Source organism: Cannabis sativa, chromosome 9, assembly GCF_029168945.1.
Source record: "Cannabis sativa cultivar Pink pepper isolate KNU-18-1 chromosome 9, ASM2916894v1, whole genome shotgun sequence".
Taxonomy (NCBI): Eukaryota; Viridiplantae; Streptophyta; class Magnoliopsida; order Rosales; family Cannabaceae; genus Cannabis; species Cannabis sativa.
The window spans coordinates 49,842,673-49,868,848 of NC_083609.1; the positions used below are offsets into that span (position 1 = coordinate 49,842,673).

The window sequence follows — 26,176 nt, forward strand, 5'->3', positions numbered from 1 at the left end:
GGAGTGCCCTGAGTTACTCCTCAGTATATGTACGTATTATTCTTTACATCTCCTTCTAGTGTGTGATAGTTATTGCGCTTGGCTAGTCATTGAGATGAACGGTTCTTTCTAGCCAAAAAAAACGAAGGTATACAGCTGCATGCTATATTTTCACTTTATCATCATACTTAAAAAGTGGGAACCAAGTGCGTTAAAATAACTACTGTACAAAGTCAATATGATGATAAATATATATATATATATATATCTTTATATTTATATATTAAAAGTGCCTATCTAACGGCAATTCTTGGTTTAACGATTCTTGGTTTAACGATTCTTTTTGGGTTATCTGTTTATTTTAACAGAATATACTATTCTTTAACAGAATATCCATAATTAATTTTATATTATTTTATAAATTATTTTATTAAAAAAATAAAAAATTATAAATATTCTTTTCAATCGTTAACTGAAAAGATAAAAAATAATATATAATTTAGCTACAACCTAAAATTTTGGAAAGTAGTTAAGTATTATCGATATCGATGATCATACATTAACTTCTCCTTGAGATTAATTCTCTCTCAGTTTATTTAAAAAAAAAATCTCTAAGGCCGTCGTCTACGATCAACAAGGTCCTCCCGATGTCGTTACAAGGTACGATCCTCAGTCTCAGTTACTTAATTAGGGTTCAGGAACTTCTAATCTTTGAATTTGGAAGAAAATTAAGGGCTTAATAATGGTTCTTCTTGTTGGAAGAATTGTAGAATTGCCGCCTGTAGAAGTGAAAGAGAACGATGTCTGTGTTAGGATGATAGCTGGGCCTATCAACCCATTTGATATTAATCGAATTGAAGGTTTTGAGCTTTGGCTATGGAACCTTTTAAGCTTTGTAAAACCTTATAGATACTCATCTCTATGAAGGCCGAATCGATGAGTTTTTGATACTTAACCATTATAGGGGTATATCCTGTGAGGCCGCAAGTTCCAGCTATCGAAGGATATGAAGGTGTTGGAGAGGTGTACATCAAACAGCTTCGGTACCTTTACTTAAATCGTTGGGAGATGGATAGGAGATTACTCAAATCACCGTTGTCGCAGAGAGATCTCACCTAGGTATTCTCCTTCTCTTAATTTCTGTTTCTCTTTACACTTTTTTGTTATTATTCTCTTTCTCTTAATTTCTGTTTCTCTTTACACTTTTTTGTTATTATTCACTTTCCCAACATTTTCAAGTTTGGTCTTTTGTATCTCTTTCACATTCTATTTACGGTATGTGTAGGTTTTTTAATAATTGATTGCTTGTTTATTATTTTGAGAATTTGGGGTATGAGATGTTATTGTTTTATGCTATGGTAAAAGGCTTCAGGGATTTATATACTATAGTTTACTCATCTTATTTTTCTAAGACCAGAAAACAGAGCACAAAGTCCTTGCATAAGTTGGAAAATGGTGAGGAAGTCAATCAGGAAATGAATATTCTAATGGAATAGAAGGGAAAAATCTCTAATTCAATACATATGTGAGTTGAAATCATTATACTTTCTCACATCCAAAACAAAATGTGTATAGTTTTATATTTGTTGAATATTTTTTATTTATTTAGTTTTTTTTGTTAATGAATCTATTCAGCTTCGAATCAAAAAGAGATAGAGGAAGATGAGATGCAGTGGTCTCGGGATCAGTGTTCAGGACGCAGAAAAATGAGAGGGTTTCCTTGAGAATGCAGGTAATTTTTTATGTTCTTCATTATTTGCCATATTTATCTATTTTTGCTTAGCTCCTTTGTTTAACGGATTACAATGTCCTTCCAGTGCCTTCTTTGCATTGATTTTGAAATTTGGATAACCTTGAATATCTGCAGTATGTCAACACATTCATTGAGATGTTTTTGATTGGATATATCTACACTAACCTGGCTATCTTTTACTGTATTACTATGTTCTGCACAAAGAACCTGCTTTCTTGCATTAATTTCGTTGTTATGTGACTTTGAGTTTCTCGTGATAGAATTTGGTCCAAGATGACTTCATCAGATTCTAAGAAGCTTACCTTTGAGGAGTGGCCCAGCATAACTATAAGAAAGATTGTTGGATTATAATTTCTGGAAAGGTCAGATCTCAGTTTGTTTCTTTAATTTCTTATGGTATATGGATGTATATCTCTATGAATAGCGGGCTTATGAATTGATATTATTTCTAAGCACAATTGATCGATTGCTTTCTGATTGTCTCTATTCATTTTCATATAGAATTCTTTTTTAAGTCCTTTTGTTGGTAACATGTGCTATAACTCTTTCCTTTTATGTGTAGTTTTTGTTGCCATTGTTAACGCTTAAAGTTGAAATCTTGTACACAAAAATTTTAAAAAAAATTGTGTACATGTATAGTGGATGTGATAGAGACTTGGATTATTAGTAAAGGTATTGTTATTGAGTGATTCTAGCATGAGAAAAGATATCAAACCTACAGTGATTTTAATATTTTCTGCATGGCTGGTAGTGTCAACAGTTATTACAGAAGAAATGAGTTGTGATGGCTCTTGTATTGGCTGCTCTGTTTGTTGTTCTGTGTGAGAAATTATGGTAGCAATCTTTCTTATCATTTTTCTCTGTATTGAATAATTAATATTTAAAAATTATGGCTCTTGTATTGGTTTAACGATTCTTTTTGGGTTATCTGTTTATTTTAACAGAATATACTATTCTTTAACAGAATATCCATAATTAATTTTATATTATTTTATAAATTATTTTATTAAAAAAATAAAAAATTATAAATATTCTTTTCAATCGTTAACTGAAAAGATAAAAAATAATATATAATTTAGCTACAACCTAAAATTTTGGAAAGTAGTTAAGTATTATCGATATCGATGATCATACATTAACTTCTCCTTGAGATTAATTCTCTCTCAGTTTATTTAAAAAAAAAATCTCTAAGGCCGTCGTCTACGATCAACAAGGTCCTCCCGATGTCGTTACAAGGTACGATCCTCAGTCTCAGTTACTTAATTAGGGTTCAGGAACTTCTAATCTTTGAATTTGGAAGAAAATTAAGGGCTTAATAATGGTTCTTCTTGTTGGAAGAATTGTAGAATTGCCGCCTGTAGAAGTGAAAGAGAACGATGTCTGTGTTAGGATGATAGCTGGGCCTATCAACCCATTTGATATTAATCGAACTGAAGGTTTTGAGCTTTGGCTATGGAACCTTTTAAGCTTTTGTAAAACCTTATAGATACTCATCTCTATGAAGGCTGAACTGATGAGTTTTTTTTGATACTTAACCATTATAGGGGTATATCCTGTGAGGCCGCAAGTTCCAGCTATCGAAGGATATGAAGGTGTTGGAGAGGTGTACATCAAACAGCTTCGGTACCTTTACTTAAATCGTTGGGAGATGGATAGGAGATTACTCAAATCACCGTTGTCGCAGAGAGATCTCACCTAGGTATTCTCCTTCTCTTAATTTCTGTTTCTCTTTACACTTTTTTGTTATTATTCTCTTTCTCTTAATTTCTGTTTCTCTTTACACTTTTTTGTTATTATTCACTTTCCCAACATTTTCAAGTTTGGTCTTTTGTATCTCTTTCACATTCTATTTACGGTATGTGTAGGTTTTTTAATAATTGATTGCTTGTTTATTATTTTGAGAATTTGGGGTATGAGATGTTATTGTTTTATGCTATGGTAAAAGGCTTCAGGAATTTATATACTATAGTTTACTCATCTTATTTTTCTAAGACCAGAAAACAGAGCACAAAGTCCTTGCATAAGTTGGAAAATGGTGAGGAAGTCAATCAGGAAATGAATATTCTAATGGAATAGAAGGGAAAAATCTCTAATTCAATACATATGTGAGTTGAAATCATTATACTTTCTCACATCCAAAACAAAATGTGTATAGTTTTATATTTGTTAAATATTTTTTATTTATTTAGTTTTTTTTGTTAATGAATCTATTCAGCTTCGAATCAAAAAGAGATAGAGGAAGATGAGATGCAGTGGTCTCGGGATCAGTGTTCAGGACGCAGAAAAATGAGAGGGTTTCCTTGAGAATGCAGGTAATTTTTTATGTTCTTCATTATTTGCCATATTTATCTATTTTTGCTTAGCTCCTTTGTTTAACGGATTACAATGTCCTTCCAGTGCCTTCTTTGCATTGATTTTGAAATTTGGATAACCTTGAATATCTGCAGTATGTCAACACATTCATTGAGATGTTTTTGATTGGATATATCTACACTAACCTGGCTATCTTTTACTGTATTACTATGTTCTGCACAAAGAACCTGCTTTCTTGCATTAATTTCGTTGTTATGTGACTTTGAGTTTCTCGTGATAGAATTTGGTCCAAGATGACTTCATCAGATTCTAAGAAGCTTACCTTTGAGGAGTGGCCCAGCATAACTATAAGAAAGATTGTTGGATTATAATTTCTGGAAAGGTCAGATCTCAGTTTGTTTCTTTAATTTCTTATGGTATATGGATGTATATCTCTATGAATAGCGGGCTTATGAATTGATATTATTTCTAGGCACAATTGATCGATTGCTTTCTGATTGTCTCTATTCATTTTCATATAGAATTCTTTTTTAAGTCCTTTTGTTGGTAACATGTGCTATAACTCTTTCCTTTTATGTGTAGTTTTTGTTGCCATTGTTAACGCTTAAAGTTGAAATCTTGTACACAAAAATTTTAAAAAAAATTGTGTACATGTATAGTGGATGTGATAGAGACTTGGATTATTAGTAAAGGTATTGTTATTGAGTGATTCTAGCATGAGAAAAGATATCAAACCTACAGTGATTTTTATATTTTCTGCATGGCTGGTAGTGTCAACAGTTATTACAGAAGAAATGAGTTGTGATGGCTCTTGTATTGGCTGCTCTGTTTGTTGTTCTGTGTGAGAAATTATGGTAGCAATCTTTCTTATCATTTTTCTCTGTATTGAATAATTAATATTTAAAAATTACAATAATTCCAATAATATAGATAAAAAGTGTTGACTAAATTATTTTGTCTACAGTGGTATGCAAAAAGCTCTGTTTACAAGTTTTTATAAAAATTCGTGCATTTCTCTATGTATATGGAGTATGGTCCTCTCATTAGTTTTCACCTATTAGAGTGTCTCCTTTTTCTGAGAAAAATACTACAGAATTTGCATGGTCATCTTCCATCATTATTCTGTGTATAATTATTTATTTACACAGCTTTGTGTCTTTGCCTATTAACTCTTTGTCTCTTGATTTTCATTTTTCAGACATCCAACACAAACATGTTTCATGTCATCTGTTGATCTGCACACTTATTACTCATACCAGGTAATAAATTCTTTTTGATTTATTTGTGTACTTTGATAGTAAAAAAGAAGAGTTAAAATTTGTGTATTTTGTTACTCACTATAAACTTAAAGAGATGGTTACTTTTTAGTACCAGTAATGAAATATTACATTTTGCATTTTGCTTTTTTGTTTTGTGCGTGTTTGGGTATGCGTGTGAGTCTGCATTAATTTGACAACAATGCGGCAGATAACAAGGGTGGTATCTTGTCTTAATACATTATAAATGGAAGTCTTGGAGACATGTGTGTACTACCATAGAAACTTGTGGAAACCAGGAATGTTCAATTTATATAAAAAGAATTTACTTTTTAGTTTTTTGTGAAACTAGGAATGAAGCAAAATTATGATACTCGAGCTAATAATCTTGATTTTGGACCAGTTGATGAGATCTCAATACTTCATGAGGTGCTTGGTGAGAGGCGTGCTTATGATCGCGGAACAGGTCGCAAATTGAAAGGTCAATTGTCAAGACAACACACACAATCTGCACCTACTCAACAAGTGCCTATGGACTTAGCGCGACAGATAGCTAGATTACAAAGGCAGGTTGAACACATGAGTCAAAAACTTCTACTTGAGGATCGTTTGCCACCCAACGAGGACATATTTTCCAGATGTTCATGCAGATGATATCACAGTCATTGCCTATGATGTAGAAGATGTCGCAGGTACTTCAGACGTCACAGATGCCACAGATGATGCCGATGCCACAAATGCAACAAACATCACAAATCCCAGGAGTACAACCTACACCTTCGCAACAGACTCGAGGAAATGAGAATGGTGGTGATGATAATGAGTCCACGTCTTAGATGTTTAGTTTATTACTTTTGTTAGTATAAGTATTTATGAACTCTTTTAGTATAAACTCAAGGAAATCATTCGCATAATTATACCTTTAGTTAAAAAAATCTAAATAAAATTAAAGAACTAAATTTTAAATAAAACTAATATTTACGTGCCTCGGCACGTAACTTCTAACTAGTATATATTAAAAGTGCCTATCTAACGGCAATTCTTGGTTTAACGATTCTTGGTTTAACGATTCTTTTTGGGTTATCTATTTAATTTAACAGAATATACCATTTTTTAACAGAATATCCATAATTAATTTTATATTATTTTATTAAAAAAATTAAAAAATATAAATATTCTTTTCAATCAATGTATAATTTAGCTACAACCTAAAATTATGGAAAGTAGTTAAGTACAATCGATATCTTCTCCTTAGATTAATTCTCTCTCAGTTTATTTAAAAAAAAAATCTCCAATGCCGTCGTAAAACCCATTTGATATTAATCGAATTGAAGGTTTTAAGTTTGGCTATGGAACCTTTAAAGCTTTTGTAAAACCTTATAGATACTCATCTCTATGGGGGCTGAACTGATGAGTTTTTTTTGATACTTAACCATTATAGGGGTATATCCTGTGAGGCCGCAAGTTCCAGCTATCGGAGGATATGAAGGTGTTGGAGAGGTGTACTCGGTTGGTTCTGCAGTGAAGGGTCTCTCACCTGGCGTTTTGGTCATTCCATCTCCCCCTTCCTTCGGTACATTTTTATTTTCCTTGTTTATAGTTCAAAGTTTAAACCTTTTATGCATTGTTTTTTTTTTCGAAATTGTGTTGAGAAAAGTATTCTGTATTTATGTAATGTAATCTTTGATTTTACAGATTATAACAAATGGCCATGTACAGTTTTATATGTTAGTTCCTTTACTTAGTTCAATGACCAGTGATGATTATAGCTTGTGGTATTGTTTCTTGGCAAGAGTATTTTCTTTTTTCATTTTCTGTTTGGGGAGAGAAGGAAAAAAAATATGAGTAGTTGTGGAAGAAGTGGTGCTATAAGACAGTATATAAGATCGAAGGTGCCTTGTTTGAGATGGACTCCTGAGCTTCATTACTGTTTTGTTCATGCAATTGAAAGACTTGGTGGCCATAAAAGTTAGTTCATATATATATATATATACTATAATATACAAGATATTTATCATTTAATTATTGTTTGATTATATTCTAATTAATTTTAATTTGTGTAGAGGCTACACCTAAGCTTGTTCTTGGATGTTAAAGAACTCACCATTTCACATGTCAAAAGCCATCTCCAGGTTCATTCATTTCTTTTTTTAATTTTCCTAAAAATATTTAATTATTATAATTTTTTTATAAAGACCTAGAGAGCTATATGATACATATATCTATATATAGACTGGATATACCTATTATATAAATGTACTTTCCATTAAAGTGCTTCTACAAAGCTTAAAATTAGATCGTATGACCTTTCCCATCTTTGCATATATAAACTTGGCTTCATTTATTTATTATTGGTTCATTTTTGAAATAATATTTACACTGTGCCAAAATTGGGTGAGAGAAAAAGATTAATATCTCTATTCAAATCTTCTAATATTAGCATTATCATGATGAAAACTATATCCAGTCACATCATCTTTATTATTTATTAATATTAATTAATTTCTTAAATGTTTTTTTTTTCTTCTATTTTTATTACCAAATTTTGTATTATTTTTAATTGTTTTTTTTTTGTTTTTTTTTGGGGTATATATTCTTAAAGTCGACTCTGAGTTCCATATGTTTACGCACAAGATTGCCACTTTTGAAAATGCTGCATGTTTTCAGGTTTGTTATTAGTTATGTTGGTGTTCTCTTGCAGTGCATTTTCAATATGGCATCCTCATTTTGGTTGGATTTGCAGGCATTGATTCAGTTCAGTGATGCGGAGATTGCATCTTCCGCAAGGAATGCCTTGGATGGAAGGAGCAGAGGTATGCTCTGTAACATACCTTTCTTATTATGGAATTTATTGATATTAAGGAGCTGTTTGAATTTGACATTACTACGTATCCATTAACTTACGCATCATGTTGGTATTTTATTTTAGGTATCTCCTTTCAGATCATGTTGGTTCATGCCACTTACGCATTTCATAATCTGCCCACACTGATCTAAATATAAAATTCCAGTCTCATCGTAGCAGGTAAGACTACAACAAGAAGATCTCTTCTCTCTTCTTCATCTTTTGTGTCTAAAATAGTGATTCTTTTATCTCCTTTTGTATTTGTTTGTTAGCGGTTTTGGATTTTGAGATGCTTCTAATTGATGTGTACTTTTTGTCATCTATGGTGTTTAGTGAAGCCTGCTAGCCAGAACACAGATGTGTTGCAATTTAGTAATTTCCTTGATCTTCTAATTGTAGTTTAAATTTAAAGCGTTCTCTATCAACTTGGCATTATATTCTAGAAACTTTAATGTCATTCTCTTTTTGACCATAGTTTGTGCAGTCTTGTTGCTCATATATCTCCTTTTTTTGACTGATGATTTTATATTTTTAAGTTCACAATAGACAATAAGATTGAGTTGTAAACTTATGCACACATTTATACGTTCTTTTCCGCCCCTGCCTTAGTTTCTTCCGTTTTGGATTGCTGCATTTGTTGTTAGGTGACACTACCTAGAATTTTCAAGAGAATGTGTAGTCTAATGCAAAATTTGAATACTAATTAGAGACTTTTCCAATTCTTATCCCTAATCAGTTGTATGTAGATCCAAAACGAATGATGAGTTCAAAGTACAATCAATTCACCATTCAAGCAGCTGAACTAATGGAAGATTAGGAAGAAGTTTCACTATACTCTTTTTAGTTTTTCTAATAATATTCCATATATTAAGACTTGTTTTAATAATTTTTTTTTTTCTATTTTAAGATTGCACATTTTCTTTAATTTTTGTTACATAATGTTTGGTTTAAATTTTGTAAAATTTATATCTTGTTCCTCTAAATTTTCTATAAGTAAATAATAAATATTATTTTGTTATAACTTATATATACCCAATTATATTTTACAAACTAAATATAATAGCACAAATATTACTTTAATAAGACAAATCATTCACATAATCATACCTTTAGCTACAAAAATTTAAATAAAAATAAAGAACTAAACTTAACTAAAATGGATATTTACGTGTCTCGGCACGTAACTTCTAACTAGTATATATATATATATACATAAAAAGAAAAAGATAAGAAATTTGAGTAAAAACATTTGGTGTCAAGTCAATGATAAATAACTTTTATTCCCAAATAATCTAACATGCGACTTTAAAGAATTGTTTAACGATGTAAGTGGTGTGTCCAAAACTACTTAATGGTGTCGTACTATATAATTTAATATCAAATTTCACATCTTTTAATTTTATAATTACTTTAAAAAGTTGATAATCACTAGTATAATGTCTAACTCATAGTAGTGTTAGAGTGTTGACAATAATTGACTTACCTAGAAGACTATTTTACTGAAAAATAATATAAAAGTCTCGACAAATTAAATAAATTTAATTAGAGTAATTATGATGAGTTTACTTTAAAGTGGCTATAAATATCCTTTGCAACATTTTATGAAGTAAAATTTAGGAGTCTATTATCAAATGTTAGGCACTATTAGTACATAATAGTAATAATGCTTGTAATACAAAATATCCCTCGTGTTGACTTTGAAAACTTCACACAGTTGCTTCTCCCACCAAAGCTTTGTGGCACTGAATATTGAGAGTTTCATGAATCTTGGTTGCTTTCCCGTCCAACCAAATAAGTTGGAAAAGACATGAACTAAAGTGAATATTAAGAGAAAAACAAGCAAGAGCACCATTCTTGTCAACTGTAGGCACAGTCTCATATCTTATTAGCCTTAATGGAATTATACAAGAAGAGTTACCTTTTTCTTGTCCTCTTTTTCCTTTTTATTTTCTCTCTCCAATTAAGCTAAGAATATCCTTATTGTTTAGAGAAAAAATAAAAGAAATTGTGGATCTCCAAACAAATTTTGTTTCCAACTTTTCATTGTAACTTTTTAGCTAAACATAATTATACTTGGTATTCCCTCGGTGCATGCCAGGTGTCCTATGCCTGCCACCAACATAGTGACCCCCAAGAACATTATATTTAACAAGTGGTGGTATAGTGGTGGAATTTCAACGACAAATAATACAGCTCACAATTCACAAAAGCTTATGGGACAATTCAAGGCATGTATTCCACATAACATCCACCAATAATATAACCGAACAATAACCTACATTTTACACGTTCTCTTCTTGAAAAGCTAAGCAAAAGCTAAACTGATATCAAAACTGAAGCTCTCGAGTCAAACTATGCATTTGGAAAATTGTTTTATGTTTAATCCCAATTGGACGAACATTTATGAAATTAATAGAAAAATCAATTTTCATTAAATGGTTATTATTTAAGATGTTTAAATAATCTCCTTTTAATAGGTTATTCTTTAACTTACTTCGAAGAGTGACATTTTTTATTAAAATAAGTAAAAATTATTATTAAATTTTATTTTATTCTTTTCATCCTCTTCACATTTTTCTTATTTTAGTACTCCAAATCAAACAACTCTTAAAAACAAACATACATAAGATAAATTTGAAAGATCAAATCACAATCACAATGCCCGTTTCATTAAAATGTGTATACTGCAAACTACATATCTCACAGTCAACATTACAAATTTAGCAAGGGTTGAGAAGTTTCTATTGTTTTTCATCATGGACACATCAAGATTTGTCTATATTCAGAAAACATAAACTTTTGATCATTTAAGAATTGAGAATGCATAGGTGGATAAAATTTATATATCTATATAAAGGAGAGATATGAGACGATGACGTGTCACTTTAAAATCTCTTTAATTAGCATTAATTGTTCTCTCCTTAATTCTCTCATTTTTTTTAATTTTTTATTAGCTTTATAAATATTAACTAGGACATAATATCGGGCTTTGCGCGATTTTTATAACAATTGATAATTATATATACTTAAAATTATTTTATATATTTTTTAAGATTTTTCTATTTTTTAAAAATAAATATATATTTTATACTTAAGGTTACAATTTCTATTATTATTATTTAAAGTGTATATCTATATAAATGAGAGATATGAGACGGTGACGTGTCACTCTAAAATCTCTTTAATTAGCATTAATTGTTCTCTCCTTAATTCTCTCATATTTTTTAAATTTTTTATTAGCTTTATAAATATTAACTAGGACATAATATCTGGCTTTGTGCGATTTTTATAACAATTGATTATTATATATATTTAAAATTATTTTATATATTTTTTAAGATTTTTCTATTTTTTTTTAAAATAAATATATATTTTATACTTAAGGTTACAATTTCTATTACTATTATTTACAATTTCTATTATTATTATTTAAAGTGATTTTACTACTATTTAACTTCATGTTTATGGAACAACTTAAATTATTATAATATTAATCTATATATTGTTATTTTTTTTTCTTGGACCATTGTCCAATAAAATCATGTTTATGAACTATTACCGATATTAAATAATTGTGCCAATTGTAATATTTAATAGATAAAATAGCTTAATTACATATCATAGTTCCGAAAAAAATAAATTAGATGTTTAATAATAATAATAAAATGTCTAAATACAATACAGTTTTTTTTTAAAAGAATTGACATCGTATATATTATTTTGCCCAAAGCCAATTACCTGAGGATGATATCATTGACTCTGTTTTATCTGGCATCAATGAGCGCCTAACTGAGGATGAAGTTGGACTCCTTCAGGCCACTTTTTCTGTCCATGAAATTAAGAAAGTTGCATTCCAACTTGCAAATGATAAAGCACCAGGGTTAGATGGATTCAATGGTTGTTTTTTTTCAAAAGAATTGCATTTGTTGGGGGTGAATGTCATTAATGCTACGCAAAACTTCTTGAATGAAGATGCGGACATTGCCGCGATCAACAATACGCTCATTGTTCTTATCCCTATAAAAAGCCAAATCCTGAGCAGATTACGGACTACCGTCCTATTAGCCTTTGCTCCACGATTTACAAAATCATATCTCGGGTCCTGGTCAGCCGTCTCAAACCCATTCTAAGTCGCATAATCTCCCCCTCTCAAAGTACTTTCCTTCCAAACCGATTAATCTCAGATAACATTATCATTGGCGAAGAGGTTATGCATTCCTTTTCTCACCGCAAAATGGGCCGCCTTGGATGGATGGCACTAAAGCTTGATATGGCCAAGGCTTTTGATCGTGTTGAATGGGTTTTGTCCGTCGAGTAATGGAGAAATTTTCTTTTCCTCACCGATTCATTCACCTTGTCATGGCTTGTGTCTCTACTGCAACTTTCTCTTTCTCCATTAACCAGCAGGTTCTTGGGCATGTTAAGCCTTCTAAAGGAATTCGCCAAGGGGATCCGCTATCCCCATACTTATTTCTTTTATGCTCTGAAAGTCTGTCCTCTCTAATTTGTCTCAAAGCTCAACAGGCCCAACCCCGCAAACATTCACTTGGAATAAAAATTGCCAGGCGTGCTCCGACTATCTCTCATCTTTTCTTCGTTGATGATAGTCTTCTTTTTAGTTCTGCTTCTCCTAATGCTGCGGCTGTCAACAAGCAAATCCTACAAGACTATAGTCTGGCATCCCGTCAATTGGTAAATTTTGCCAAGTCGACCATGTTTTTTTCTCCAAATACCAGCACTGAGATCAAAACCAGTATCACCACCATCCTTGGCATCCCTGTTAGAGACACTATTGATAAATACTTGGGCCTTCCTCAATCTTTTGGGAGAACAAAAAAGAATGCCTTCAACTACATTAAAGATTGGGTTTGGTCTCATCTAAACAAATGGAATTCTAAGCTTTTTTTCCAAAGGAGGTAAAGAAGTTCTCTTGAAATTAGTAGTCCAGGCTATACCCTCCTATGCTATGGCTTGTTTCAAGCTCCCTGCCTCTTTTCACTCTAAGCTCGAATCCATGATGCCTCGATTTTGGTGGGGAGGAACGGAGCACAACCGTAAATCCATTGGAAAAATTGGTCTTCCCTTTGTTTTTCAAAATTTCATGGGGGTCTCGATTTTCGCTCAATGAAAGCTTTCAATCAGGCATTGTTGGCCAAACAAGCTTGGCGGCTTCTTCAGTCTCCTCACTCACTTGTTGCCACCTTACTCAAATCTCGTTACTTTCCAAATACAAATTTTCTTGATTTGGGAAAGGGCCATCGACCTTCTCTTGTTTGGACTAGTATCTCTTGGGGCAAAGAACTTCTCCAGTCAGGTCTTCGAAGATCAGTTGGTGATGGTACCACAATCTCCATTTTTAATGATGCCTGGATCCCAGGATATGGTAAACTTCATTATCTTAGACACCGCTCAGATGTACATATGACTGTGGCAGATCTTTTAACACCTACCAATGGAACCTCACCTGTCTCCAAACCACCTTTCCTGCGGAAATTTGCCAAGCCATCCTAACCACCACACCTGACACATATTACTGGTCCCTTACACCCCATGGCACCTGCACAGTCAGTTCAGGCTATCATCAAGCCCATAGTCAGATACACCGAAATGACCCAGCACCTTCGGATATCACAGCCTCCCAAATTTGGTGGAAACAGATGTGGACACTCCCTTTACCTCCCAAACTGAAACACTTTCTTTGGCGTGCTTGCCATGATATTCTACCCACCAGTCACAACCTTTTTAAACGGAAAGCTCTACCTTCTTCACGTTGTTGCCGGTGTTTTTATTATGATGAGGCCCTAGAGCATGCTCTTTTTCAGGTGCCCAACTGTCCAGGAGGTATGGGAAGTAACTAGTTTTCATGATTTTATTGCTAAAAATATATTTTTTTTAACTTGTTTTGACTTATTACATCTTGCTGCCACCACTTTTACTGCTAAAAACTATCATTACTTTGTGTGTTTGTTGTGGAAGCTTTGGAATTGGAGGAATAGATGGTTACATACTGGTTTATCTACAACACCTGCCCAGGTGCTGCTCTGGGTTACAGACTTCTAGACCAGTATCAAAGTTGTAACGACAAGGCTTCTTCTACTAGTCACACCCAGGATGTTTCTTTGCTGTCCAAGGAAAAAGAACCACCATTCCAAGCTATAATCTCCGACTTTCAGTAGATGCTGCCCAAGATGCACGATTAAATAAAATGGGATTCGGTATGACTATCCAAACAAACCAAGGAGATGTACCCTTAAATTTGGCAATGCCTTGGCGTGGAACTCACCCTCATTTACTAATGGAAGCACATGCATTATACTTTGCTCTTTCTTGGTGTCATAACCATTCTATTTATCTAGATGCCATTGTTTCAGATTGTAAGGTTTTAGTAGATTATATTTCCCTAAAGCTTTTATTAGTTACATCCCAAGAGGGGCAAATGAAGCTACCCATTATCTAGCTAAAAAAACTTTAGGCCTAGATCAGGAGGCTGCTTTGTAGAAGAATTTATCTTTACAATTGTAATTTGTATCCAGGATTCTTTGCTTTCTGTTAATGGATACAGGTTTCATGCTAAAAAAAATGTACATTATAATTATTTAAAATATTTTTGCAAATGTTCAGATAATCTAGATAATTAATATGCCGAGAAAAAGTATCTTCTTTTTTACATGTGCATATTTTATATTATACGCGTGTAAAATAACTTGTTTAAATCTTATATTTGATAGGAAATTATTTAAATTTTTTTAAAATTTATAAAATATTATAAATAACTAAAATGTTCACCATTACATTTTTAATTATTATTTCTATGATCCTGTAGCTTTAATTTTGCATATAAAGTCTATCTTCTTCACTAAAAAATGTCTAAAATACATATAAATTTAAAAATTACACATATACAAATTCATTAATTTGTACATAGAAAAGTAAAAACTAACTCTTAAATTTTTTATTTGATATTATGAATTATATTTTATAAAAATCATTATTAGATAATTTTTTTATTAAAATAAATTATAAGTCAATATTTGATACACATCATATGTATTATAAGTATGCGACAATTAAATGTGTGTTATCAAAATGAATTAAAAATAATCTTTAATTGCAATTTTTTTTTCTTTTGATTAAATATCTACTCTTTTTATTAAAAAAAAAATTCTAAAATATCAATAGAAATTGTAAAACTCCTTATTTAAATTGTAAGTATATACAAACTATAAAATTACATTATTTGTCAATTAAAATACTAATTAAAAAATATATATATAAATATATAAATATATATATTTATATATATATTCATTATAATGTGCGATGTGATCTTTGGTCTTCCTTATTTGTTCTTAAACCAACTATTAATTAGACATTCATGAATGCCACACCAAAAAGTTCTTAGAAATTTTTATTTTCTTTCCTCTTTCCAATTTTAATAATAAATAAAATATTCTCAATGTTATTTAAAATAAATAATATGAGTATTAATTATATATACAATTATTAAATAAATTAAATTTTATTGTAAAATAATTAAATTAATTTAAATTTAAATAAATAATGCTATGTATATACAAAGTATATAATTTTATTAAATTTTGAAACCTATAATAATTTCTTTTAACTGACCTATAATTTTAATTTGACAATACCATAAATTTTTTATTGAAATTAAGTCATATAATTCATGACATTTTATTATTTAAAATTATTTATTAGTTATATGTTAGATAATATTTTTAGTTAATAAATCTTCACACATAAAATTATTAGTAAGTTATGTTTCTTTTCTTTATATTGTAATTTATTTGTTATATATGGTGCATTATGGATTTTGAATGTTTGAAATGTTATTGAGAAAGTTTAAAATGTACCACTAACTCTTGCTTTAGTATTTTTTTTTTAAAAAATATTTCAAAGCTCTGGAGAATTTCTTTTTAAGGTGAAATACTAAGTATGTGCTGTTATTTTTTTTTAATTATTTGTACAAATAAGAAATAAATAGCATCATTTCAAAAAATTAATTTAATTTATAAATATAATATTCAATTTATTTCTAAGCACAAATAATAGTTCTTATTACAAAATTCTCAATTTATTATCAAATTTGTACTATATTTAATATATTTAAACAATTTTATTGAAACTTATATTAATAATAAAATAATAAATAAAAAATTATAATTTATTTAATGGTCATATAAATATTATAGAAAAATATTTTTTAGCCCTAAATCATTATTAGAATATCATATAAGTAATAATATTTAATTATTTAAATTTATTTATATGTATAATAATATTAATACAATGTAAAGGCCTTCAAAATAATTTTTCAATATTAAAGGTAGGGTGCGTTTGGTAACACATTTTTAATTAATTTTCTGTTTTTTTAATTAAAAAAGTGAAAATATTTTCCAAAAATATGTTCTATAAAACTGTTTTTACTTTTTAATTTTTTAATAGAGAATCAAAATTTTAAAAACTTTGAAGAAAAAAATCACTTTCAATTTTTTTCTTAATTTTTTTTAATCAATATATTGGACTCTGACTCCAACGTAAACCTTGGGACCCGGACTCCAGCCTCGACTCCAGTCTCCGATGAACCACGATCCCGGCCCCAGACCCGGACTTGGACCCGACTTAAATAAAATTAAAAAAATAAAAATTATCGAACACACTTTTATTTTCTGTTTTTAAAATTAAAAAAACAAAAGTTGGTTATAGAATACAATTTTATTTTTTTAAAAACACAAATTTTACTTGTATTTTTGTGATTGAAAATTTAAAAAATAATAGTATTACCAAACACTGAGATAGTCAATGGTGTAAAAAAACAAAAACTGATTGTAAATATTATTAAGTTTAATTATCACAATTTTTTTTACATATAAATGGTCCTATGTAACTATGTAATAAATGTAAATAATATTTTTATAATGGTAATTTGGTGAATTATTTATTTTTAATATGAAAATGTATTTTTGAATAAAGAAATAGTACTTAATATAGTAATTTTGGATAAATTTAATATGAGATTTTTTCAATTTTAACCAAAAAAAGTAACGATATTACAAAAATACTTCCAGCTGGCCAAATAAACAAATATACATCTCAACTAAAAAAAATTACACAAATACCACTTACACACACCTTTAGCTCAGGATTTATGCTTCCTGGGCAACTATCACGCAACCATCGCGCAACCATCGTGCAACTACGCAGCAACCCAACGCAATCGAAACGAAAATTCAATCAGAAAGAGAACCACCATTAATTTTGGCGACTTCACCTAAGAAGACGACCAGAATCAATCAAAACAGAGGCTGTTTCAAATTCATAAAAAAAAGTGTAGAAAAACTACTACGAAACTAAAATTCAACTAGAAATCCAGTTTAATTTGCATAAAACTAATGTCCTGACTTCAATTTTTAGATCCATAAAAGGCAGATCTCAAAAAGTTGAATTGGAGTTCCCAAACAATCCAACTAAAGTATAATAATAAAAAAAAAAATACATCAATACTATAGTAAAATGTTTATCCTGGTGTATTTTGTTGTTTTCCAAATTTCTAATGGTGAATTTGTTCATATTAAATTATAAAAAGACATGTAGATAGAGTTATGTACATGAAAATATTGTTTTAATTTTTAATGTTTCACAACAGTTGCATTACAGTTGCATAAACATTTTGCTAACAGTTATTTCGTCTAATTGAAACCTTTGTTTGATGCAACATTCGGCCAGCCACCCAGCAACCACCCAGAAACTTTCGTTTGAATGAAACATTCGTCTGATGCAACCTTCGGCCAACCACTTAGCAACCACTATGCAACCATCGTCTGATTGAAACCTTCATCTGATGCAACCACCGCGCAACCACGCAGCAACCACTCTGCAACCATTGTCTGATTGTGTAAGTGATGATAGTGTAAGTGGTATTTTGGTAATTAAAATTACATAAAAGGTATAAATATTGACTTTACCTTATGGATGTATTTTTGTAAATAAAATGTCAATTTATATTTTTTATGTAATTATTCCATTTAATATCGTTGGTGTAATTATAAAAATAATAAATTTATAAATAATAATAATTTTAGTCAATATAAATAATAATAATTTATATATGAGAATATTTGTAACAATTTAAATATATGTATTATAGATATAATTAATTATAGTAAAAAATTGATAAATTGTTTTTATTATACATAAAACAAATAATAATATTTAGAATATGATTTATTATTTTCATATAGCTAAAAGACAAAAAAAAAAGGATATTGTTGGAAATAAAGCTAAAGATTAGACGAAATTTAACTTTAAAAGGGTATATACTGCCTTAGTATATAGTAGGATATGAAGTTATAGGTGTTGGAAATATTTTACCAGGATCTAGATTTACTACCAAGTATGTTTGATTAACATCCTAATATGAATTCTAAAACAATGAAATAAACACATAAGAGTTTAAGAAAACCTTACATTGGGTGCAGCGAAATATTATGACTCCTTCCATTCAGATCTCAAGCCCTTGATTCCTTTCTGTAGCAGAGCATTATCAAGATCTGAATCTGGATCTCTTTCTCTCCTTCTTTGATGCTGATTTTCCATAGTCTTACATACTATGATTGAGGTACCACTTGATGTGTGTGGGAACTACTCTATCACTCAAGGGAATTTCGAAATTTAGAGAAGAAAAGAGAGAGAAGGGGCAGCTGGGCTTTTCTCTAAAGGAAACAATGTGCAAAGTCATGAGTTTCCTAAAGCCAATACTTCCTATTTATAGAATGCCCTCTAGGTTTAGGTTAGAATTGTGTTGCATTAAAATAATGGAAAAATAAAATGGTAAAAGCTTATGCATAGTGGGCGACACATATAAGGAAATTGGGCCTCACTTTGTAACTTTTCCATTTTGTTATTTTTCATTCCCATTTTCTCAAAAATACCAATTTTCTAATTTAACCATTCAAATGTCAATTCTAATTATTTAATAACTTAAAAATAATTATTAAATAATATTGCCATTTAATATATTTATTAATTTAGACATATAAAGTATCTTAATTAATAAATAAACCTAGAATCTCTTTTCTTTACAATTTCGCCCTTGCTTAGTGAAAATTCATAAAGTAGACACAGTCTAACTTTAAAATTTTAATTGATTAATTAAAATCAATTAACTGAGTCTTACAAGCAGTATGGTCTCAACTAGTATAGGGACCATGGGTCTATATAACCGAGCTTCCAATAAGTCGAACTTAATTTACCAAGTAAATTCCCTAACTTATTAATTCCTTATTGAATCCACTCTTAGAACTTGGAATTGTACTCTCAGTCATATAGAACGCTCTATATGTTCCACGATATAGATACGTCATTAGTTATCCATTGTTATAATCCTAATTTGATCAATGATCCTCTATATAGATGATTTACACTGTAAAGGGATTAAATTACCGTTATACCCTACAATGTATTTTATCCTTAAAACACTTAACCTTGTATAAATGATATTTCAGCTAAGTGAAATGAGTACTCCACCATTTATTTTCGTTTGGTTAAGCTCGAAGAAAATCATCCTTTACTTTCTATTCGCCAGATAGAAGCTATAGATTCCATATTTATGTTAGCGTTCCCACTCAATTGCACTACCGTGTTCCCAAAATGTACGTATCACCCTGACCCAAAAGTAGGCTTAACTAACAAATCAAAGAACACGAATAACACTCTTGAGATTAAACCTAATCATATCAGGATTAAGATCATTTGATCTAGGATCAACAGGTGATATTGAATTGAATAGATATTACGGTAAGTTTTAATATATCTAATCAAAGTTCAATATCGGTCCCTTCCGATGTATACTCCATACATCCGATACTGGTAAATTTTGCCAATGTCCTGGAAAGGACATAACACTTTTCCAAGGTGTAAGAATACCTATCGCTGATTATACCATGTCAGTCTAAATCTAGTGTTCTGACAAATCAGGGAATAAACTTTCGAACATATAATTAAGATTATATTCCACTGTGCTGACAACACTATAATCATTAACAAATTCATATGTTATTTCTGATCTTTATTAATAAGTAAATCTGATTATATTGAAATGGGTTTTATTTATGGCACAAAACCCAACAAACTCCCACTTGCACTAATATAAAACAAAATGTGCATTTTAAATAATCTCAACACCTTGATATACAAATCAAGTGTAATAGTAGTAAACTCCTCGTAATAGGATCTGACAGGTTGAATTAAACACAACCTCTTCTCCACCATTACTCTTCCTTAATCACAAAATCCTTGATAATGTGAAATTTCTCTTTATATGTCTACTCTCTTGGGATACTGGATTCTATACTTTTGGCAATCTTGGTTATTCAGGAAGTAACACTAGTAGTTAAGGCAAGTTGGAAAGGTGCCACAAATGTATAGAACTTTCCTTAGACTGAATAAGTACCTTTCCTGCAACTTTAACATTCAGTCTCTTTCTGGTAGACTAAGAGACTTCAGATAGGTTTTTACACTTCTCCAAAATCACTACTCCACCCCTAGAGTAATCACCATTTTATCAGCAGACTTTCTAGCACAAAGGCAAGTCTTGAAATCTGATGTGGTGTAGTCTAAGAGTTTTAAACACACCCTTATTGACTAACATATAATTCCTCTTCTTAATCTAAAGATTTACTTGATTGTCTTCCAATGTTCCTCTCCTGGATTAATCTGATACCTACTCATTACTCCCACTCAACAGCAGGTGTCTGGTTTAAGGCATACAAAAGCATATTTGAGACCTCTCACTCTTGATTTAAGAAATTCTTTCATGGCTTTATCTTTTCTGGAATAGTTGAGACTTTTGCTTAGATAAATAAAATCTATGCTTAGAAGTTGTGAAGCTTCTATAGATTGCCATTGGAAAGAAAATGCTTCAGCATCTTATTAAAGTAAGTTGCTTGCATTAGAGTAAGTAATTACCAGGTATACCACAAGCCATAGGTTTAGATAAACTCAAACCTATAATACTAGGAACAAGAAGTTTTGTTAAGTCCATTGAATAGACTTATTAACTAAAATTTCCTTTTATGTCCTTGTAATAGAAAACTTTAGGTTACTCCATGTGAATGGATCAAACTATAGTTCTCTTGGCTTTTCTTCTTAGTTTCTTATCTTGACAATCCATTACTTGTTTAAACTCACAATGGATTTTAACCACTAGTGTCTTCTGAGTCATAAGAAGAGTGAGTTCCTAGAAACTCTCCCACTACGACAAGATACCTTGAACTATGTCTAAGAAAACTAAATGGTATTTGTTAGTGTTATTATTTTGTGACAGTGTATGTTCTGTTCAATGTCTAGTCGTGTCTGGAATTTTAGACTGTTATATCTGCACTAACGTTTGTTTACGAGAGTCTTTTTAAGTGTTAGTTAGTGCCACCTGGACTTATCGTTGTGGTCATATATATAATCAGTTTCTGTTAGTAAAGTGGTTATCCATTAATCATTCAGACAGTTATTTCGGTTGTTTTTAGAGAGATAGTCGTATCTTGTTTCTTGTGATTGTGATTACAGGTTAGATCTTGAAGCTTGAGAGTGTTCGTCAATGGCAGAATGATCTGAATCTGGAATTGTTGAGTTCAAACTGAAGGGATTTCAGTGTCATCTTCATCATCAGATCTGAAGGGATTTTAGATTGAAGACATGTTGAAGAGGAGCTCAGTTGCTGCACAAGGGATTGTGCATTAACAATCAATGTTCTTGATTGTCGTTGGTAATTCATTACTATTTGCAGAAAAGGTTGTATTTGATTCCTTTAGAGAGAATTGGAAATTGTAATATGAACCTTTGATTGATAGTGGATGAATTTACCCTGGTTCGGGGAACCCAAGCACTAGTCGGCTGAGATGTGTTCTCAGTGCAGATGAAGCTTGTAAATTGATGTGTGATTTACTGCTTAAAGCTTAATTCTTGTTCATAACTCATATCTTGAAATCGATCAATTTAAAGATGTACAACTTGGTAACTTGAATCATTAAAATCTACTAGTTGCACTTTCAATTGGTATCAGAGCTTGAAATTTTATAAAAATTTGTGTTAGATCCTACTACTGTATGATTCTTGATTGTTGATTCTTGAATCAACCTTGACGATCGATTCTGTTGCAACTAACTTCCTCTGAGTTCTCTCTCAAAGAACTACAGAACATTTGTGTGTCTGTTTATCACTTCTGTGTGCAGGATGGAAATGTTCAGAGAAGGAGGCTCCACTTCGAGACCTCCTATGCTGGAAGGAGCCAATTATCCTTACTGGAAAACCAAGATGCGTGCTTTCTTGAGAGCTGTTGATGAAAGAGTCTGGATGTCCATAGAAGAAGGGTGGTGGAATCCAACGATGATGGAGAATGAAATCGTCATACCCAAACCAATGAGTCAATGGACCACTGTTGAAATGGAAAGAGCAAATTTCAACTCAAAGGCTCTTCATGCCTTGTTCAACGCTGTCTCCACTAACCAGTTGAAGGTTATAGCCAATTGTGAAATTGCTAAGGAAGCTTGGGAGAAGCTAAAGATTAAGAACGAGGGAACTGATGCTGTCAAGAAATCAAGGCTGCGTGCCTTGGCAAAGGCTTTCGAAAATCTCACCATGGAGGAGGATGAGTCTGTGGCTGAATTCCATGCAAAACTTTGTGACATTTCTAATGAATCATATGCTCTGGGGAAAACTTACTCTAACTCGAAACTGGTTCGAAAGGTGCTTGGTGTCCTCCCAAGAAGATTCATGTCCAAAGTTACTTCTATCGAAGAAATGAGAAACATTGAGGAACTCGATCTTGACGAACTCATCGGGTCATTACAAAACTATGAGCTATCACTGTCTAGGTGGAAGAAAACCAAGAAACAAAAGGAGATGGTGAAAGAAAAATCAGAGGTTGGGGTTGCACTTATTCACCAAGAAAACAAAAAACCTGTTCTGGAGGACTTAAATGGCATTACAGATGAAACTGTTGCCATGTTAACAAGAAACTATGCAAAGTTCTTGAAAAAGAACTACAGGAAAAATTCACCAGCTGACAAAGAAAATCTGCTCAAGAGAAACAAAGGAGTAAATTTCAAACCAGGACAAGCCTCAACTGATCAAAAGGGGCGAGGGATTAAGTGCAGAGAATGTGATGGATATGGTCACATTCAGGCTGAGTGTGCCAACACACTAAAAAAGAAAAAGGCCCTTGCAGCAACTTGGAGTGATAGTGATGAGGAAAAGAACTCCACAGCCAGTGAAGGATCAGATGAGGAGAAGCAGGTACTTGCATTCATGGCCCAAAGCTGTAATCCAGTTGAATCTGAAGATGATGCAGTCTCCACCTCATCAGAAGCAGACAGCACAGGTCGTCAACATGCTTATGAAGAAATGTTTGCACAATGGGAGTACATGACTAAACAGATTCGTGCCCTAAAGAACTTCCTTGAGCAAGTGGAGACTGAGAAAGGAAAGTTAGAAGACTCTGTCAAAAATCTCAACCGACTTCTTGATGAAAAGGAGAATGAGATTTACAAACTCACAGCTGATCTAATCCGAACCAAGCAAGCGTTACAGTTCATTCCCCCAGGCACTGCTGCCATCAATCAAACCCTACAGCTTCAGAAGCCCTATGGTGATCGAACTTCATTAGGATATAAGATGCTTTACAAGCAAGGGAATGAATTGTCTGTTGAGCATTCCTTACCCTCCAATGTCAATTCATCAAAGAAGGAAGATGGGTCTCCTGACACCTCAGTCACCATTAATGAATCTGACTCATCTGAGAGGAGACAGGTTCCAACTGGACCCACCAAACTCAAATTTGAAGGAAGGAGGACTGATGCTGACAACTTTCCACAGAATGACAATTTCATTCCTACATGTCATTTCTGTAATAGGAGAGGTCACATTCGTCCTAAGTGTTACAAATTGCAGAACTACTTGAAAGCCATGATCAATCGACCAAATAGTTTCCCTCCTCCAAATAAGTCACATGGACGCAAACCTCGTCGAGAATGGAAAATAAAGTCCAAACCAAATTCTGATGTTGGTTTGGTTGCAAAGCTATCTCTGTCTGCCTTTGTTGAAGGTCAGTGGTACTTCGACAGTGGATGTTCGCGTCACATGACTGGAAATAAGAAATTGCTAGTTAACTTCAAAGATGAAAAAGGAGGATCTGTCACTTTTGGGGATGGCAACAAAGGACAGATTGCTGGGAGAGGTGATGTAAATGTGAATGGAGCAGCTCACCTGACAAATGTCTTATATGTGAGAGGACTCAAAGCAAATCTCATCAGCATCGGTCAATTGTGTGACGACAATCTCTCTGTAAGTTTCACTAAAACTCAATGTTTAGTTTCATCTGATGGGTGTGTTGTCTTAACAGGAAACAGAACTGTAGACCAGTGCTATGCTGTGTGCAATACCATAGTGTGCAACAGGACCTTCTTGGACAAACCTGACTTATGGCACTACAGGCTGGGACACTTGAACTACAGAGATCTCCGAAGATTGGTGAAGCTTCAAGCTGTAAAGGGAATTCCTGACATGAAAGTTTCCAAGGAAAGAGTATGTGGTCCATGTCAGCTTGGAAAACAGCATAAGGCATCTCATCCCACAATTAATAGACTTCTCACCTCTCGTGTGCTGGAACTAATGCATGTTGACTTAATGGGGCCAATGCAGAATGAAAGTATCAGTGGGAAAAGATATGTAATGGTCTTGGTGGATGACTACTCTCGGTTTACCTGGGTTGAATTTCTTAGAGACAAGTCTGACACATTTGGATCATTCTCTGCCTTGATACTGAGATTGCAAACTGAGAAAGACTCCAAAGTTGGAAAAGTTTTTCGACTAAGAAGTGACCATGGAAAAGAGTTCGAAAATTCCATATTCTCAGAGTTCTGTAATGGCATGGGAATTCACCACGAGTTCTCAGCCCCAAAAACTCCTCAGCAGAATGGAGTTGTTGAACGAAAAAACAGAACACTACAGGAAATGGCTCGGGTCATGATGCAGGCCAAGGATATTTCAAAACGATTTTGGGCTGAAGCTGTCAATACTGCCTGTTACGTGTGCAATAGAGTTCATCTTCGCACTGGTACCTCTCAAACTGCCTATGAGCTATGGAAAGGAAGACCTCCTAACGTGAGCCACATGCATATCTTTGGATGTACGTGTTATGTCCTGAACGATCGGGATCACTTGACCAAGTTTGATCCCAGGAGTGATGAAGGAACATTTTTGGGGTACTCCACCAACAGTCGGGCTTACAGAGTATTCAACAAACGGACTCTCACTGTAGTTGAATCAATGAATGTGAAATTTGATGATTTAGAAGGACATGAAGATGCGTGGATCGAAGATGACTCTCCTGTTCTCTCAGGCTCTAGACCAGTCCTCACTAGACAGCCTCAAGTGTACCCTGATACTTCTACAGAGTCTCTAAATACAGCATCAGGCATATCAGGTGACAATCAAGCCAGTGCCAGTGGTACAGGAAGAGAAAATGAAGTTGATAGTGCCCTGACCAATGAACCCCAACAGGTCAAAGTTCATAAAAACGGGCCCCCATCCTGGGTTGAGAAAGCTCATCCTCAGGCCACTGTCATAGGAAATCCGAATGATACAGTGGTCACTAGACGTAAACTGCAGAATTTGTTAGCCTTTGCCTGCTATCTGTCACAGATTGAGCCCAAAAGTGTTCGAGATGCATTATTAGATGAGTTCTGGTTGGCTGCCATGCAGGATGAAATGGGAAATTTCAAGAGACTGGGTGTCTGGATAATGGTCCCTCGACCAGATGGTGCAAATGTTATAGGGACAAAGTGGTTGTTTAAAAACAAGTCTGATGAATTTGTGACAGTGACTCGAAATAAAGCACGACTTGTGGCTCAAGGATATAGTCAGGTCGAAGGCATCGACTTTGATGAAACATTTGCACCCGTGGCTCGATTAGAATCCATTCGGCTACTTCTTATCATTGCATGTTTTTTGAAGATC

At 32.4% G+C, this 26,176-nt stretch overlaps 1 protein-coding gene across 13 annotated transcripts; it reads left to right on the forward strand.

The window, feature by feature from the left end:
- Positions 1–279: 279 nt before the first annotated feature.
- Positions 280–9,278, forward strand: LOC115721729 (enoyl-[acyl-carrier-protein] reductase, mitochondrial-like). 13 transcript variants are annotated; one of them, XR_009684504.1, is made up of 14 exons: positions 299–639; positions 742–839; positions 944–1,098; positions 1,397–1,504; positions 1,615–1,711; positions 1,993–2,094; positions 2,900–2,968; positions 3,071–3,168; positions 3,277–3,431; positions 3,730–3,837; positions 3,948–4,044; positions 4,326–4,427; positions 5,244–5,304; positions 5,705–6,217. XR_009684504.1 is itself a non-coding variant. In XM_061104082.1 (3 exons), exons 1-3 carry the CDS (start codon positions 627–629, stop codon positions 1,096–1,098), a joined length of 258 nt encoding a protein of 85 aa, XP_060960065.1. In that variant the 5' UTR covers positions 280–626; the 3' UTR covers positions 1,099–1,583. The 13 variants fall into 13 exon arrangements, 1 of the variants encoding a protein (XP_060960065.1); XR_009684508.1 differs by having other exon boundaries at positions 286–639; positions 944–1,504; positions 3,725–3,837; positions 5,705–6,220; XR_009684513.1 differs by having other exon boundaries at positions 287–639; positions 944–1,504; positions 5,513–6,220.
- The last annotated feature ends 16,898 nt before the right edge of the window (positions 9,279–26,176 follow it).

Bases quoted from the DNA above. Each gene is read 5' to 3' on its own strand.
- LOC115721729 (XM_061104082.1), top strand. The intron at 840-943 runs GTTTTGAGCTTT...TAACCATTATAG, and splicing joins TGATATTAATCGAATTGAAG to GGGTATATCCTGTGAGGCCG.